Below are 17,186 nucleotides of genomic sequence, written 5' to 3' on the forward strand. Positions count from 1 at the left end.
TTAATTTATATAATTATATAATTTTATATAAATAAAATTACACAAAAGTATATATTCATTATTATAGAACTTACATAGGGAAAAATGATTTTTTTCTGTAGAGATATTTGCTTTCCTGTATCTACCAAGGGAGATTATATTAGCTTTAATATAAAAAGTCCAACATCAATCAATCACATCTTTAATACACTAAACTTGTTTGGAAAGCAATATGTTTCTTTGCTATCTGCATACATAAGGATTTAAATTAAGTAAATGAAATAACTTTTAGAATTTAAGTCTTTAACTCTCCTTTTCCAGATAATTTCTAATTATTATGTCATTAACTTAGAATTTGGTGAAATTTACTTTTTAAAAGGTTAAATGTGCTTGGTTGACCCTTCTGTATTTATGATATATTATTGAGATGTAAATAACAACTTGGATATTAATTATATTTATTTTGTTTACATATCTTACATACAAACATATGTGATGAAACAAAAGTTTCAATCATTAGAGGAATGAATGGCCAGATATTTTTTTTCTCTGAAAAGTCAGAGCAACAAATTGAGGTCTCACATTTGAGGTTTGAAAATAAGTTCAGGCTCTCTATAGTCAGAAGCATGACAACAGATGATCAGCTATTTAACACTCAGTACAAGCCTGGCTCTTTTCTGAGTGTTTTACACAAAACATTTGTCCTTTCAGAGAGCTGCAAACTCGACAAGAGCACCACTTGTCATATTATGAAATATATATTCTAAATAAACTACTGGCTAACCCATTCCATCAAAAATTTAGTGTTTTTCCTGTTGGCAATCATTTGTAGCCAGCTATGTTAGTAATCATTCCCTGCTTTTTATTCTTTTTCATGAAAATATGCTCCCAAGAGGAGTCTTCTTTCTCACAGGGCTGACTGGAATCGATGTATAGATGGTAAGATATTGTTAAAGAATAACTCAAAAATGCTTCTTGCAACCCCACGTTGCTTCATGAAGTTAGTGTTGAGTACACAACACAGTGTTAATGGCAAGTTCAGAAAGATTTAAATAAATGACAACTCCTGTGGTTAATGGTAATGTCCTGTACTATCGGATACAAACCCAGGCACAAGTTCAAGGTACAGTGAAGATTATATGCTCCTTCATTCTATCCATAAGTGTGCAGTCATCAGTTCTTGAACATTAAAGCTCTGAATTTTGAGGATTGACTGCTGCTTGATTTTTCAGCAGAAGAATCCCAGGTGCTGCAAGTGCTACAGGAGGTAGGAATGTGACAGCCTGGCAGCTCCTTGTGCCCTGTAGAACATGGTGCTCCACATCTTCGATAGCGGGGAGGCATTTCCAGGCACTTGTCACAGTTTCCCTTGTGAGTGAGGAATCAGTGGCATGCGGCATTGCTGTGTCTTCTTCATCATGTCAGAGGCACAGTTTGGCCAGGTGTATACAAGACTGACTCATATTACCCTGGTCCAGTCCTGAAGAGTTTTTGACATCCAGCAAAAGCACTGATTCCAAACAGAGGAATTTAAATAATGTACAATACGAGGAGTTTGGGCTCCACAAGTCATGGAGGTAAATCACAAACCACCCATGCTAGATACCAGTCTTTGAAGCAATCCATTTTCGATACTTAGACACTCTTGTGTAGACCCCAGGCCTTTTGGGAAGAGCGCACGATTGTCCCCAACTTACTATGCCAACAATATACCAGATGTCATGGTTGTCGTAAACCAGAGGTCCGCCAGAATCACCCTAGAATAAAAGTAAATACATATTTGAAGTTGTTAACTATTTTGATTTAGCAAAATGGTCATTATAATTATTTCTTTTCCACAGATAAAAAGGAAATTGGTACATAGAGCACACAGCCAGAATATACTACAATATATAATGCTCTTTTCAATTGAGTTTAGATTTTATGTTAAATTTTAAAGTGCATTGTTATTTTTAGAATGACTCACCTTTATTAATATGGAATAGCTGCATTTCTGGTTGACCATTCATGGGGTGTTTTTGTGAGTTTAATTTAGTAATATTTATACATATAAATGTCAGATATGAGATTATTTGTCATAGTAAAGGTAGAAAATTTTAAAGCTCTCTCTTGAATATTGTTACCTTGACCTACAATGGATGTACTGTTGGTCTCCTTTTCTTTTATTTTCCTACTTGGAACTTAGGTTTGCTTGCTGAATTTTATAAAAGCTCCTTTTAGTCTGTTTTGGGACAATGAAGATAAAGTAAGTGCACAGATATTCACGGAGAGGTTAAAAGTGTTCTCACTGTAGTTGAGCTGTTTGAGTTTCAGGCCCAGTTCTGTTAGTTGCTGGCTACATGACCTTGGGCAAGATAATTTACTTTACTATGTCTCTTTCAACTTGTTTTTAATGCACTCTTTTATCTACTATTTGATGAGTTCTTAATATATGTACCAGGATTTTTTTATAGGTATTAAGGAAATAATAATGACTGAAACTGAAAAGTCCCTTATGCTTAAAGTTTAAGTTAAAAAAAATTAAATCCCAAACAAATGCAAAATTACAACTGTGATATGTATCATGGAAACACACCACAAAGGAATCTGATCAGGGAATATAACTGGGGTGTAATAGAGCTGATTGCTGAAGGAAGATGGGTTGACCATAAAAAGGAAAGTGGGGATGAAATGTCTTCCAAGCAGAGGGAACAGTACCACACACATGCTGTAACGTGAAGGAGCCTCATGTGTGGAAAGGCCTGCAGGTGGTTGGGGCTTGAACGTATGGAAAGAAGCCAGAAAGGGGGAAAAAGTGGGCTATGGTGAGGCAGGCAGGAGAGGTAGGGGTAAACTGGCCCAGGTGGAGCCCTGTTGATCTTGGGTTTGTTAAGAAATCTTTTGATTTTTATTGTAGGGCTTTAAAAAGCCACTGAAGCATTTTAAGGAAAGATTTGACATAATAAGATTGTCTTCTTGTGAGAAACAAATCTGATTTTTGTTTGATAAGCCCACTAAAATCATAAAAGTAATAGTGAAATAAATAGTAGGGCTAGAAGAGTTGTCTGAGGGTAGAAGGAAGGAAACAGAAGAGACAAGACAGTGGACAAATGGAGGTGGAGAGAAGATAAAATCCATAGGATCAGATAATGACCTGAATATGGAGTAGGGAGAGAAAGTTGGGCGAAAAGATCAAAGGAAGACAATACTTCAAAGGAAAGGAATGGTAAGCATTATTAAATGCTGCTGAAAGGTGGGAACAGAAAAAAATTAAAATACTTACTGGATTTTAAGAGATGTCATTAGAGAGTTTAGGAGGAGCTATTTTGGTGAAGTACCAGAGCAAAGACTACACTGAATTGGTTTGAGGAGTTAAGGGGTATGAAGAAAATTGGAATTAATAGGTAAGAATATTTCCACAAATATTTGGTAGTAAAAGTATGTGTCAGGAGTGAGGTTGAGAGGTAACATAAAAAATATATTCAGGGACCCAGGAGTAGATGAAAAACAGGGGCAGAGGGGAAGAAAGGGGATGCTGGTCCAATAGGAAGACAGGAATTAGAGATGGAACAGCTTTTGATGCTAGTGCCCAGTGTTTAAAAATGGTACCTGAGGAGGGCGAGGAAGAGCACAGTTCACTGAAGATGAAGAAATCTAGAAACTGGAAGTCCAGCATTTCCACCAGCCAGTGTTGATCCTGCATTCTAGGTTTAGGACAGAAAACTATTTCATGTGTAACTATTAGTCCTACTGAGGAGTGAGGGGATAGGGAGCTGGAGAGTGAAAATAGTTTGTATAAGAGGTGATGATAGAGATGAATGACATGGTCTGCAGAGGACAAGTTTCTCTGTCTTTTGTTTTTGTTTTTAGATTTTCATTTAGGAAAAAAACAAGAGATGAATTACAAAAGTAATTGTGTGTACCAAAAATAGAATTTAAATTCATAATTTATAAATAGGAATAATTATAATACCACTTATATCTCATTATATTAAATAAAATATTATGTAAAAAGTACTTAGCTTCCACCTTGGCACACCGTAAAACAATATAATAACATTTTTTATTAAATAAATTTAGATCTAGGCAAAGTTGGTGCCACTTTTTCTTAATATTTTCTAAGTTTTTAAATTGAGTTTACTGGTACAATCTAGGTCTACAATACAGTTACATTCATTAATGGGATCCTGTACCTTCACATGACAGTTCTTGGTTCTCATTTTTCCCCCTTGTCCCTGCCCTCCCTTCACCCTCTCCTCCTCTCCCCATTTACAAACTCATTTCCATTTTTACATTTTCTCATATTTTTTCTTTTCCCTTACTTCCTTTCCCCTACCATTCCCACTTTCCCTACACCTTTAGCCCTTTTCTACCTATTTTGCACTCTTAATTATCCCATTAGGATCCTATGTACTGTTATAGTTTTTCACACCAGAGAAACTATTCAGTATTTACACGTGTGACTTATTTAGGTGCCATTTTTTCTTCCAGATGAAATATGTACCAAACTTAGAAATAGCTAATGGTAATATTACTTTTAAAGTTTTGACCTTGACTTTGCACTTACCTTACATGCATCTACTTTTCCTTCCATGAAGCCAGCACACAACATCCCTGGAGTTATCAGACCATCGTATACATCCGTTCTATTGCACACATCAGTGCCTATGGTCTCTATCCTGGCTTGCCGAAGTGTATTTTGTGTAGGTCCTGTTACACACACAAAGAAATAAACAGTGTATATTTCAAACAGAATTGTAACTGAGACATAGAAGGGAGGTAATGATATATTTCTAGGAGCAAAAGCACAAGATTAATTTATTAACTTTAATTATCCCTTAGTTTCATTTTCTATGTCTGTTAGTCACTTCCTTGCTGTGACAAAATATCTGAGAAAACCAATTTAAAGGAGGAAAGGTTTGTTTTGGCTCACAGTTTGAGAGGTTTCAGTCCATGGTTAGCTGGCTCTATTGCTTTGGGTCTGTGGCCAGGCAGAATATCATGGCAGCAGGATTATGTGGCAGAGCAAAGCTGCTCATTACACAGCAGCCAAGAAGCAGAGGAGGGAGAAAGCACCAGAGGAGAAAGAGCTAGGACTGGCCACCATGACGTACTCCCTCTTATTAGGTCCTATCTCTTCAATTTCTAGGATTGATTACTACTACCATCAAACTGTAAATCCATTACAGAATTAATCCACTGATGAAGTTAGAGCCTGCATGATCTAGTCATCATGCAAAGACCTATCAGCTGAAGACCAAGTCTTTAACACATGACTTTTGTAAGACATTTTAGATTCAAGCCATAACAATATCTTAAAAGTATGCACATGCAAGAAACCCTATTATTCATGCCCTAGTTTTATATTTTATTGTGGATCATATATCTATATATTATGGAAAAATGTTATATATGCGCCTCTGTATGAGCTCATACTGATCTTGTCCAACTGGCACATTTTACATATAAGGAAACCAAGGCCATGGAAATTTATAGATTTATGAGAAGTTATATACGTAGAAATTAGGACACAGTTGCACAAATCCATTTGCCCTAGTTTATGCTATACTATGCTATTTAGCAGTGTCTTATAGCATGGGAATGAGATGAATGCCCATGAGTGAGAGCAGTCTGATGCCAGCACAGAGCAGGCTGGGTTTTAGAAGAGGGTGCTGCGTACCTGACTGCTGTAAGGGATTCTGGGTGTGGCTGTTGGTGAATATTCATGAGCTAGCAATAAGGGGAGAGAAATATCAAAAGAAACAAGAATCTCTCACAAAGATACATTGAATAGGCATAGGATATTTTGAAAATTTTTCATATTAGTAGAATTCTATCAAAAAAGAAAGAATTAGATTAAGATAGAAGAGCATTGGCCCCTGACTTTTTTCAAGATACCCTTTATAGAACTTTAGGTATATCTTAGTTTTTACTTTACAATGTTTAGGTAATCCCTCTCTTTAGAGCACAGTAAAGAAATACTTAGAAACTTGTTTCCTCTTTTCAATTTTTAAAATTCTTAGATGTAAGCTCTTATCCTTAAGAAGTATGATAGAGGAAAAATGCTTATTTTATTAATGAACAAAAATGAAAATTCTCGAAACATTCATAAACTATTTTCATGTTTATAGCTATTATAAATTCTCATTAAAACGATGAAGGATTAAAATAAACAAAGGAAAAGGGGGAGTTGGGATGGGGAAGAGTGGGAGAGGAAGTACATGTAAAACTGATTAAGATGTAATAACTATATATTTTTTCAATTCTCCAAAATGAATGTAATTATGTATCACAAACTTATACTAATAAAAATTAAAAATAAAACAGAGATCTAAGTCTTTGCCAAAAAAGGTTGATTTAAAGTATATACTGATCAAAAAGTATTTACATTTAGGAAGTACACAATTATTAATTAGTTATTCCCTTTCTGTCCTTTCTTATATTACCTAACACAGTTTGTTCTTTTCTTCTATATTAACTTGTCCCTTTTTTGTATGGCTGCCACAATTAAAAATTCAAAGACATAGACTTCACTATTTTACTTTTTAACCTACAGATGCTTATTCTGACCAGGGCCATATGCATAGAAACACAGTCATTATTTTTATGAAAAGCTTAAGCTGGATTCCCTAAGACAGCTTGTTTAACTTCAAGAAATTCAAATACTAAGAAAACTAGATTTAAACAACTTACCATCATCTACAATGGACCCAAATCCTGTGACGAATACACTTGTTTTTGGTGGCAACTTTATAGATGAATCTGGAAGGCAAACTCTCTGGACTACATTTGAAAATTCAACTCGGGTGGCGAGCTGAGCCAAAGCAATGTCATTATCATTTGTATCTCTATGGTAATTTTCATGAACTATAATTTTCCCCACTCTTCGTTTTACTGCAGGTGGTGTTATAGTTGTACCAAAAGTAGCAATCCATTGACTTGGGTCTTTATTCCTACAAAAAATAAAAGAGTAAAATTCATGATGTTTAATTTATCCTTTAAAAAACATTAACACTACATTTCTCTCCACTATTGGAATTATGCTCCTGGAAGATCCCTATGATGAGATAATTTATAGTGCTTTCTGAGAAAAAGATTTCTTGTGACTAATGCATTTAACTGTGTATAATTTATTAATAAGATTAATTTCCAATTTTTTAGCTTTCAGTTTTAAAATGACTGGCTTATTAGCAACTCTTTTTCTGGTTTTTTTTTTTTGTGTGTGTGTCAAACTTGGGACCTTGCACTTCTGAAGCAGGCAGTGGAACCACTGAGCTAAATCTGTGACCTGTGAATTCTATCTAAAGTCTACTTCACTCTTTTTAAAATTATCCCCATTAAGAATGACTAGACAGATAGAAACATAAAATTCTCAGGGGGAAGGTAAATTGTGTAGAAGGAAATAAATGAGAGAATTTAAAGGGGGGTTTCCTCTTTCATGAGTGATTACCATGTTGGCAAAACATTAACTTTTTTTCTCTCATTGAGTTTATTGGTACATTTTAGTTATACAGTACAGTTACATTCATCGCTGGGATCTTGTACCTTTACATGACAGATCTTTTTTCTCATTTTTTTCCTGTTACCCCTACCCTTCCTTCAACCCCTCCTCCCTTCCCTATTTACAAAAACTTTATTTCCGTATTTTCATTTTCTCATATTTTTTATTTTCCCTTATTTCCTTTCCCCTATCCTTCCCACTTCCCCTACACCTTTAGCCCTTTTCTTCCTATTTCACATTGTCAATTATTCCATGAAGATCTTATGTACAATTATAGTGTTTCACACCAGAGAAACTATTCGGTATTTATGCATGTGTGACTTATTTATTTCACTTAAGAGTATAAGCTCAATATGCATCCAATTTCCTATGAATGACTCTAATTTCTCATTCTTTATGGCTGAGAAGATAGAAAAACATTTACTTTTAAGAATAATAAAAGCCCAAAGGTCAATGGTTTTCTAAGTACTCTCCACTGTCTCAGGGATGAGTACAAAGAACCCAGGCACAGGAAAGGGCTTCTTGTCTCATCTGTTCTACTTATCTATACAGTGAGACATTCACTGAAAGCAGAAATCTTAGGACTATAGCATTCATGTGAAATCCAGACACTAGATAATATAATTTGGGAGGTATAACAGAACAGAAGGGGCCCATAAGCTAAGAAAACAAAATAGAATTATCCCATCCCTTTATGCTTTCTTGGTAAGAGGAAGCCTCACATAATGGGCCCACCCAATTTAACATGCTTCATGGATAAGGACGGTGATACCCAAAAGTTCAGAGGCTTCTCCTGGTAAGACAGTTAAAATTAAAAAAAAAGATGGTCCAGGTCTCCTAACATCACACGAAGAACTCTTTTTTCTACCCTAAACTGTTTCATGAAGACTGAGATAATTTTTCATAGATATAAAGGTGCTAAGATTTGTCTTAAAAGTGTTTTGAAAATACATTGATTTCTGAATTAAAACTACATGTACAAAAATTGAAGATAATTTTCATAACAGCTAAAATACCCCTTTTTTCTTTTCACATTAATATATCACACTATGAGATTACATGAAATAACATCATTCTGAAAACTGAATCCTTCTTTGCCAGAATTACCACTTTGCCAAGCTCTGCTGAATTATGTCTCCTATATTAAAACAAAGCAAAACAAAACAAAACAACTTCCTTTGACATAACAACCACATCAATTGCCACATTGCTCTGCCTCCCCTCATTCAAAATTTCCTTAAAAGTATTTAAATGTACTTCATCCAATCTTTCCTCTTGTCTCTCTTGAGTCCATGACTCTCCTAATCATATTATCAAATTTTCTCTTATCAAGACCACCTAGAATTTCTACTTTATTCTACTAAATGTCTAATTCTTAAGTAGGTCTGCCAGCCCACAAAAATTGCAATGGACCCACTGAAGCAAATATTTTAATAACTAAAGCTTAAGTTCTTCATTTGAACATTAAGTTGGCATTTTGGCTTTATTTAATTTAATTTACATGATACAGAGATCAGGTGTAAATTAACAAGGATGATACAAAAACAGAAGCTTAAACACTGAAGAACTATGTGAACATGAATAAATCAGAACATCCTCACAAGTGAGTGAGTCTCAGGTTCACCTCTAGGACATGATGTTAATCAGTTTTTGATTTGTAAGTACATGTTAAATGGGCCTCTTCTCATTAGGTAATTTTCTTTGCTTCCCTATCCCATAAACATGGTACAAATATCTTGGAAACATTTGGGCTGTTACTAATAGGAAGATGATAAAAATCTTCCCTGAATCATCAAGGTTGGGCTGCTTTTGAAGAGTCTGTGAACAATGCTATTGGCCAGGCAGAGGGGCTGTACTCAGATCCTTTGCCTATTGAGACTTTAAAGGAAACACTTTCTTTATCCTAATAGTAAAACTTCAGGGATAAAAAATATGGTGTGCCCTTCATCTGGCTTTACAGTGTGTGTGTGTGTGTGTGTGTGTGTGTGTGTGTGTGTGTGTGTGTGTGTGTGTGTGAATCGACACTACTGAGTCCTGAGAGCTACAACCAGCGCAGCGGTGTTGCTGGGTTATATGTCACATCTGCCACACTGTGAGGGCAGTGCAACAAGGTAAGCAGGCCTCTCCTGCCTTCCACACACCTCTCTGAATCACATAAGCCCATGGGGCATCTTGGATATTGTGATGAGAATGGTGAACTTCAGGAAGGATATCTATGATATTTTTTATTTGTAAAATAATAGTGGATATTGACAGTGGGAAGTTGGATTAATTAGGGCAAAAGAGCAAAACTGAAGTGGCTGACTTTGTTTCTTTTTTTAATGTCTGTAATTCTTTATTGAAATCCCTGCTGTACACGTAAAAACTAAAACCAAGGTTAAAGATGAATAGCACATAGTGGGATCATGACATTAGAATGTAACATACTGGCACTTCTTAGGGAAGTTGTTTTTTAGGGAAGAACCAAGATCAAAAGCACATGGAAGGGTACCCTCAACAATATTTACAATGAAGTAAATAGCTATCAGAATTTTTTCTTTGCTTCTGTGTATGTAGAAGAAGTTAACCTTTTAAGGTATAATAGTCTTTATACCTGTGTAGTACGTATCTATGATATAGCAGAAAAGATAGCACTATGATCATGGCAATAGAGGAAATATATGGTAAAAACTACTAATGATATAAAGTATCATCAATGGTACATGGTGTGTTCAGGGACAGAGTGGGGTCCACCCTGAGTGGATCAGAGAATAGACTGGTGAGACTGGCTATTCCTGTACTCTAAATCAATGGCAAGAGAGAACTGGGAAAGGATGTTCCCGGCAGCCCTGGTGGACTTACTTCCGGAAGCAGTGGGCGGCTGTGAGCAGCCACGTGTTGCTGATGAGGCTGGCTCCACACTGGTGGCCTGACCCGATGAGCTGCAGGCTGGCCTGCCACGGCCACTCCCCATCTGTAGCCGTTTCCCTTCCCTGAACAATCCTCTCAGTAGAGGATGATGCTGGTAATGGCATGTTTGAAGGTGTCATTCTTATTCCACAGCCTGTCACAGAAATTCATGTTAGCGTATCAGAAAAAGGAGGAAGCAATATCCTAATGTGTGTTGGATGGTGCTACTTAGAAAAGCATTGCCCCACCCATTCTCAGCACTCAGCCTCTGAAGTTATTATTTATGGGTGCTGGTGATTGCAGTGAGGCTCAGAAGAAAAGTTTACTAACATCTCAATGGACTCAGTCCAAGACTGACCTCTGTTATAATCATATATAGATGGCTAAAGTAAACCATGAAGTCATAAATGAGTTTAAATACAAGCAGAGAAAATATTAACTGGGAGCACAATAGGTTTGTACAGAGGGAAATGTACATTCAGTTACGCTGAACAAGGGTTCCAACCAAGTTGGGCTTGGGTTTTTGCAACCAGAAATAGTGATGATGGCAGTGTGGCATTCTTTGAAGGAAATAAGCAAGGCTGAGGTGGATCAGAGAGTAGAAATTGACACAACCTGGAGTTAACATAAGTTCTTAAGCACATTGGGAGGTCCAGGTCAGGAGCAAACCTGTCGGCCTGTACCACAAAGCTTGCAGAACTTTCAGGTTCAGCAAATTGCTCCCTCTGGCAGATTCATTTCTCCACAAGCTGGCATGGTAGTGTACCCAAACAGCACATCAATTAAGGATCAGAAAAGGATTTTTTACTTTCTTTTCAATGTTTTTCAGACATTTTGACTTTTCCTTCATCAATAAACAGATAATTTACTGAGTATCAAAATGTATAGTTCCTCTGCTAAATGCTTTGGATACATTTATATATTGTATCAGTTTCTAAATAAGGAAACTAAGCCTTGGAGAAGGAACACAGATTGTCAGAGGTCCCCAGCTGGTGAGAGAAGAGGGGGACATAAAATGAGCATCTACACCCACGCCAGCCAAGTCCTTAGTAATGAGAGGGGGCTCAGCCTCGAATGTAGGGCAGGATTTGCCTTTGATATCACTAAACAGAATCATTTTCAATCTTAAATCAATGAACTTCTCTTCATCTTATAAATTTTGAAATTCTAGTTTAGAAAAAATTTCTTATCCCCTTATCTGAAATCCTTGATAAATTAGACTTTAAATTTTCCTTTGAAAAGATTTGAAAATGTCCTTACAACATTTTAATAGGCACATGTTTGTCCATAAAGACCCCAAATATGCTTGGGTGTAGGGAGAAAGGGGTTGTCAAAGAGGTATAAAATATACAAATCAGATATTTCAATAAAATGCAAGAAAACAAAAAATTTAAAAAGAAAAATCATAACTTCTTACCAGTTAAAAGTACTCCCCTGAATTGGAAGAGGATGTTAAAAAAGAAATATTTAAATTAATATAATATTTAGAATATTGTATAATTTAAAACCATATTTTATAGGTTATTAAAGATAATTATGTTTGTCATGGATTTGTAAATGTAATAATTTAGATACTAAAAATAATAAAACATATAAGGACTAGTAGTTTGGTTCATGAAAATATAAATGAGCAAAAACGCTTCAAATTGTACTTCTAATTTTTCTGTGTCTATTTTCATTAGTTTATCGTGCACTGGAGAGTTAATTGTTGGTTTTGGAACTTACGACTGTTGAGAAGATTCCTCATCTTTCTGCTGTCAATAGCTAGGATGACAAGACACGAATTAGTTGGCAGAATTATATTTTCCTTTTCTTATGCTATTTTTGTTCAAATTTCAGTACTAGAAATGTTAATTATTGGAAGGTTCCGAATTCTAATTACTTAAAGTACCCATACTGTAAAAGAGAATGGAATTTTTCATAACCAAGTAATATATCAATAATCCTCTACTCTGATTAGATATTTAGCTAAAATTGTAAAATCCAAGAGTATTTTATTTTTTAATTTTGATTAGGAAACAGAAGAGTTTAGAAAATTGCACACCGATTTTTTTTTTCCAAACAGTAAGAGAAGGTTTTGTTGTTCCCTGGATTTCATCAATAGTTCATTACTAATAATTATAGGAGTATTCCAAATAATGGAATGTTGCAAAGCACAGTTGTCAGGGTTGGCGCTAACAGAAAGTTGGCCACGCCCTACGGTGCAAGTAATCAGGAAGAGAGCCGAGTAAGGACTCCAGGGGGGCTGACGGTGTCACATCCCAGGAAACTCCAGAAGCCAAGCCACTCTCTCAAATTGGAGGGCAAGTTTGTCCTCTGTATTTTTTAAAATTAATTTTATTGGTACATTTAATGTATAAAGTATAATGACATTCATTGTTGGGGTGAATTTTTAAACTGGGAGAATACATCCACCTAATTATTATGGAAGATAAAAGGGATTACAAGTAAAGGCTTCTAAAAAGGCAAATTAAAATAAAACCAAAGACTTACGTGTGAGTCTAAATGATGGCTTGCTTATAGTCAAAGGCAATGGCCTGATCTTCAGACTTTGGTATAAAATCCTTTCAATTCTCTTCTTGATTCGTTCAACGCTATCAGTGGACGGGTATCGAAACATCAGCACCATGAAAATGTTCACACCGTCTTCATTCGGACTGAAAGGCAAAATCCAGGCAAACGATGTCATTTTTCTACTCACAGACTGCTTTTGCAGGAACCAAGTTTCCTGATCGAGGTGGTCTCCCTCTTTACGCTTTGCTCCAAACAGCAAGACTAAGTTTTCTGGGCAGGGGGCTATAACAGTCTCCTCCCTGTTTTTCTGTTCCTCTTCTTTTGGCCCAAGAGTGAATTTATCTCCTCCCCGATAGTTGCTTAGTAATGAATAAGTTAAGCAAGGAAACCATATGCTTTGCTAAGCATAAAGAGTTTGCCTAATTGTGTAATCATATAGGGTGTTCTTATTTTTTTTTTGGTACCGGGGATTGAACTCAGGTCCTTGCGCTTGCAAGGCAGGCCACTGAACCACTGAGCTAAATCCCCGGCCAGTATAGGCTGTTCTTTGAAAACAAAGAACATAGTGACTCCCCGCTGATTTCCCCGTGGGTATTAGTCATTTCCCATAAGTACCCCAGTAATAACCATTAGTAATGAAAAGTTAAAAATAGCACCAATAAAAAGAGAAAGCCTCCCCACCCCTATATAATCATGCCTTGAAAGTGGGTTGGGGCCTTCAGTTGGAAGCCGCTGTGACGGTGCCACTGGAGGTCCAGGCTCGAGTTTGCCAGGCTCTAGCCTGCAATAAACTCCTCATGTAATTACATCAGACTCGACTCCTTGGTGGTCTTTGGTGATATCGCGATCTGGGCACGACACTTTCACCTATTAGGACTTGTTACATTTAAAAAAACGTGTGGATGATATTGTGCACCAAGATTTTAAAATCATCTGCTGATAAAGGAGTTGGAATGAATGTTGGAGGTGTTGGAAGCACTAGAGAAGTAAAGGCAACACGCTAGAAATACTGGATAAGGTATAGGTCTGAAAAAATTATCCTCTGTGATTCCTTAGTTCATAGTTGAAAGGTTTTTGAAGGAGATGTTCATAAATTCATGTTTGATGCCTCGCAAGCACTAAGTCTGGAGTTCGATCCCTACCAAAAAAAAATTCGTGTTTGACATGCACTCACAGTATTTGTTTCTTAAGGCTTTCTGAATAGAAAAGTTGTACCTGAGGTCATTATACTTCAGAGTGATATGCAGAGCAATATTTTTTTATTTATCAAACCCGGTGTCCTTTGTCTCCTAAGCACAGAGCTAGACTTCATTTCTACTTTTCCTTCAAGTTAACTGAAATTCTTTAGTGAATTGTGGCCAATGAGAACTCAGCAGAAAAAAGGTCTCGCCTTTCTAGGTCCGGCCCCTGAAAAACCTCCTATATCAATATCCAGCCTCTTGCTCTTGCCTTGCCTGTCAACCAGAAGCAGAAGTCCTGCAGTGACTCTGCCCACAGCCCACCAGCAACTATCTCTCAGCCTCCACTTCTGAATCTTTGAATAAGTCCTGTCCCATGCACTTGAAATATACCTTGGTTGTATTGAAGCACTGGCATATAGGCATTTGGTGATCAGCTGATAATGAAGCATTAGGGAAAAGGCCTTACAGAGGGAAATAATTTAATTAGTGATTTCAGGGCACCATCTGCACCCTTACTGCAGCTTTTCTCTCTGCTATCGGCGACCTTAACATCAGCTGGCACTTGAGGTCTACTGTGCAAGGAATGGTTAGGTAGCATGACCTTGTTTAAAGTCTGTGAGAAGTCTGCGTTTCCACACATGTTTTCTCAGGACAACTGAACAAGCGTGGTGATTCAATACTTCATCTTAAAATAATTGATTTAAAGTTATAGACTAAGTTTACGTACCTTAATTTGATAACATGAGATTTTATAAATCGACCTCCTCCAGAACGTCGAAATATCCTTGACATCTAATTTAAAAAATAAATACATATTAGTCTTAAGAGAAATATAAGTAATCATTGTCTTATCTAGATGCATGAGACAAAGACAAACTTTTTATTTAGGTACTCACCACATAAACCAGCTTTTTACAGTGATGATACTAAACCTGGGCTCTAATCCTTTCAAGAAAATTATGCAACCTTGCTAAGCCTTTGGAAAATGGGATAACAAGAATCTATGCCTCATATTGTTGTTTGGAGAATGAAATAAGGTTATGTCATATGTTTCACACCTTCTCTGGCATCTGGCAAATTTTTCATAGTGTCAGTTTTAATTATTGTCAAGTGAGTGTGTGATATTTTTAAGGCAGCATCCTTATTTCTAAAACAACCACCTTGCTTGCTGCACTCAGTTTTGAAAGTCCAGCCCACACTGTAACCTGATCTGTGGTGATGCCCTCACTGAGCCATGTGAGGTGCCCTGTGCTGACCGCTGTCCCTTGGCTCTGACTCTGCACTTCTGTCATCATCTCTAAAATCTGGTAAGAGGATGGGGCACACATTTCACAATGATTCAGACCAAAAGCATTTCAGTCCTCAGTTTTCTGGTCTGAACCTTTGGAAGATTCTGAATGTTCATCGAACTGATTTCCTAAAGAGCCCTGATTTCCTACCAGATGCTCAGCTGACTATGAAGGCAGAAGAGTACTGGACAGAGAGTTGGAAGTCAGAAGTTACAAGCATGGTCTCCATGTAGGTACATGAGGTTCTCCTCAGGGATTAGGAAATGTTGCCTGTTCCTCCCTCTCCCTGATTCTTCTAAACCAACAACAACACCAAGTAGATTTCACCTTCTAAATGGCCCATCCACTTTTCTCGCTATGCTTTAAAGTTAGACGTTTCTTAGGCAAAGAAGTAAAAGGAGCAAATAAATATATGAGAAAATGTTCAACATCACTGGTCATTCAAGAGATGCAGATGAGAACAACACTGAGATTCTACCTCACCCCAGAAAGAATGGCTGCCATCAAGAAATCAACCAAAAACAAATGCTGGTGGGGTTGTAGGGAGAAAGGAACTCTTCTCCATTGTTGGTGGGAGTGCAGACTGGTGCAACCACTGTAGAAATCAATATGGAGATACCTCAAAGAATTAGGATTAGAAGTGCCATTTGACCCAGCTATTCCTCTGCTGGGTATCTTCCCAAAAGAATTAAAAGAATCATATCACAGTGATATATGCTCATCCATGTTTATAGTGGCACAACTTGTAACAGCTAAAACTTGGAAACAGCCCAATTGCCCATCAACTGGAAGCTGGATAAAGAACATGTGGTTTTTTAATAAAACGGAGTACTACTCAGCCATAAAGAATGAGAAACTAGAGACATTTACAGCTAAGTGGATGCACATTGAGGCCATACTCTTAGATGAAATTAATGGGCTACACATGTCAATATCAAATAGTTCCTCTGGTGTGAGAAACTAAAGTGTAAATAAGGTTCATATTGTATAATACGGAGAAAAATTCTAAAAGAGTTGTGGAACTGGAAGCGGTAGGGGAAAGGTAACAAAGGAAAAGAAAGAATATGAGTAAAGGAAAAAAATGGAAACAAAGTCTTTGTAAATGGAGGGGTGGAGGGGTGAAGGGAGGGTGGGGGAATGGGGAAAAATTAGAATCAAGATAAATTTTGTAAAGGTACAAGAGCCCAATGATGAATGTAACTATACTGTATACCTAAAATGCACAAATAAACTTAATGGGGGAAAAATAAATAAAATAAGCATCTCAGAAATCCCTATTTTCTGTCATCCCAGTGATTCCTTCATAATTCTAGAATGCAATACTATTCCTGAAATACAAACCTGTGCACATTACACTCCTTGCAACCTGGCTCCCTCAGTGAGAGCACAATAATCTCACCCTTCAGTTGGCCCAGCCTGGCTGCTTTGCCTATACCTTTGAAAGCATAGTCCCCCCCAACTCCTTTTCTCTCTGTGTATTTTTGAACACTTATGTGAACTTGCACAAGCATTAATATACACTCTCCAACATGATTAAGTGCAAGAACAGAGAAATAAAAACAAAATAAAACAAGATCAGCCACTACATTTTATAGGACAATGAACTATTTTCTTAAATGAAACATATTTAATATAAAAATAATGCTTATATCATGGAAAATGAAACTTACATATTAAGAAATTATTAACACGAGTGGATAAAAAATGTGGTTTTTATACATGATGGAGTACTACTCTGTCATTAAAAATTGAGTAATTTGTACGAAAATGGGTGCATCTCAAGAGCATAATGTTAAGTGAAGTAACTCAGTCATACAAGCTTAAATAACACATAATTTCTTTTATATAAAAAAC

The 17,186-nt window shown here is 36.6% G+C and overlaps 1 protein-coding gene across 1 annotated transcript in view; it reads right to left on the bottom strand.

The window, feature by feature from the left end:
• Positions 1 to 1,577: 1,577 nt before the first annotated feature.
• The window catches only part of LOC104853270 (transmembrane serine protease 11F), a 99,716-nt gene continuing 84,107 nt past the window's right edge, over positions 1,578 to 17,186 (bottom strand). Inside the window, exons 5-11 of the mRNA XM_010611175.2 lie at positions 14,771 to 14,835; positions 12,842 to 13,005; positions 12,074 to 12,112; positions 10,301 to 10,502; positions 6,652 to 6,911; positions 4,526 to 4,668; positions 1,578 to 1,736 (exon numbers count right to left, since the gene is read on the bottom strand). Coding sequence (XP_010609477.1) covers positions 1,578 to 1,736; positions 4,526 to 4,668; positions 6,652 to 6,911; positions 10,301 to 10,502; positions 12,074 to 12,112; positions 12,842 to 13,005; positions 14,771 to 14,835 — 1,032 coding nt within the window. The remainder of the gene's footprint in view (positions 1,737 to 4,525; positions 4,669 to 6,651; positions 6,912 to 10,300; positions 10,503 to 12,073; positions 12,113 to 12,841; positions 13,006 to 14,770; positions 14,836 to 17,186) is intronic.

The sequence above is a fragment of the Fukomys damarensis genome, unplaced genomic scaffold (assembly GCF_012274545.1).
Source record: "Fukomys damarensis isolate Sample0158 unplaced genomic scaffold, DMR_v1.0_HiC HiC_scaffold_35, whole genome shotgun sequence".
NCBI classification, from domain to species: Eukaryota; Metazoa; Chordata; class Mammalia; order Rodentia; family Bathyergidae; genus Fukomys; species Fukomys damarensis.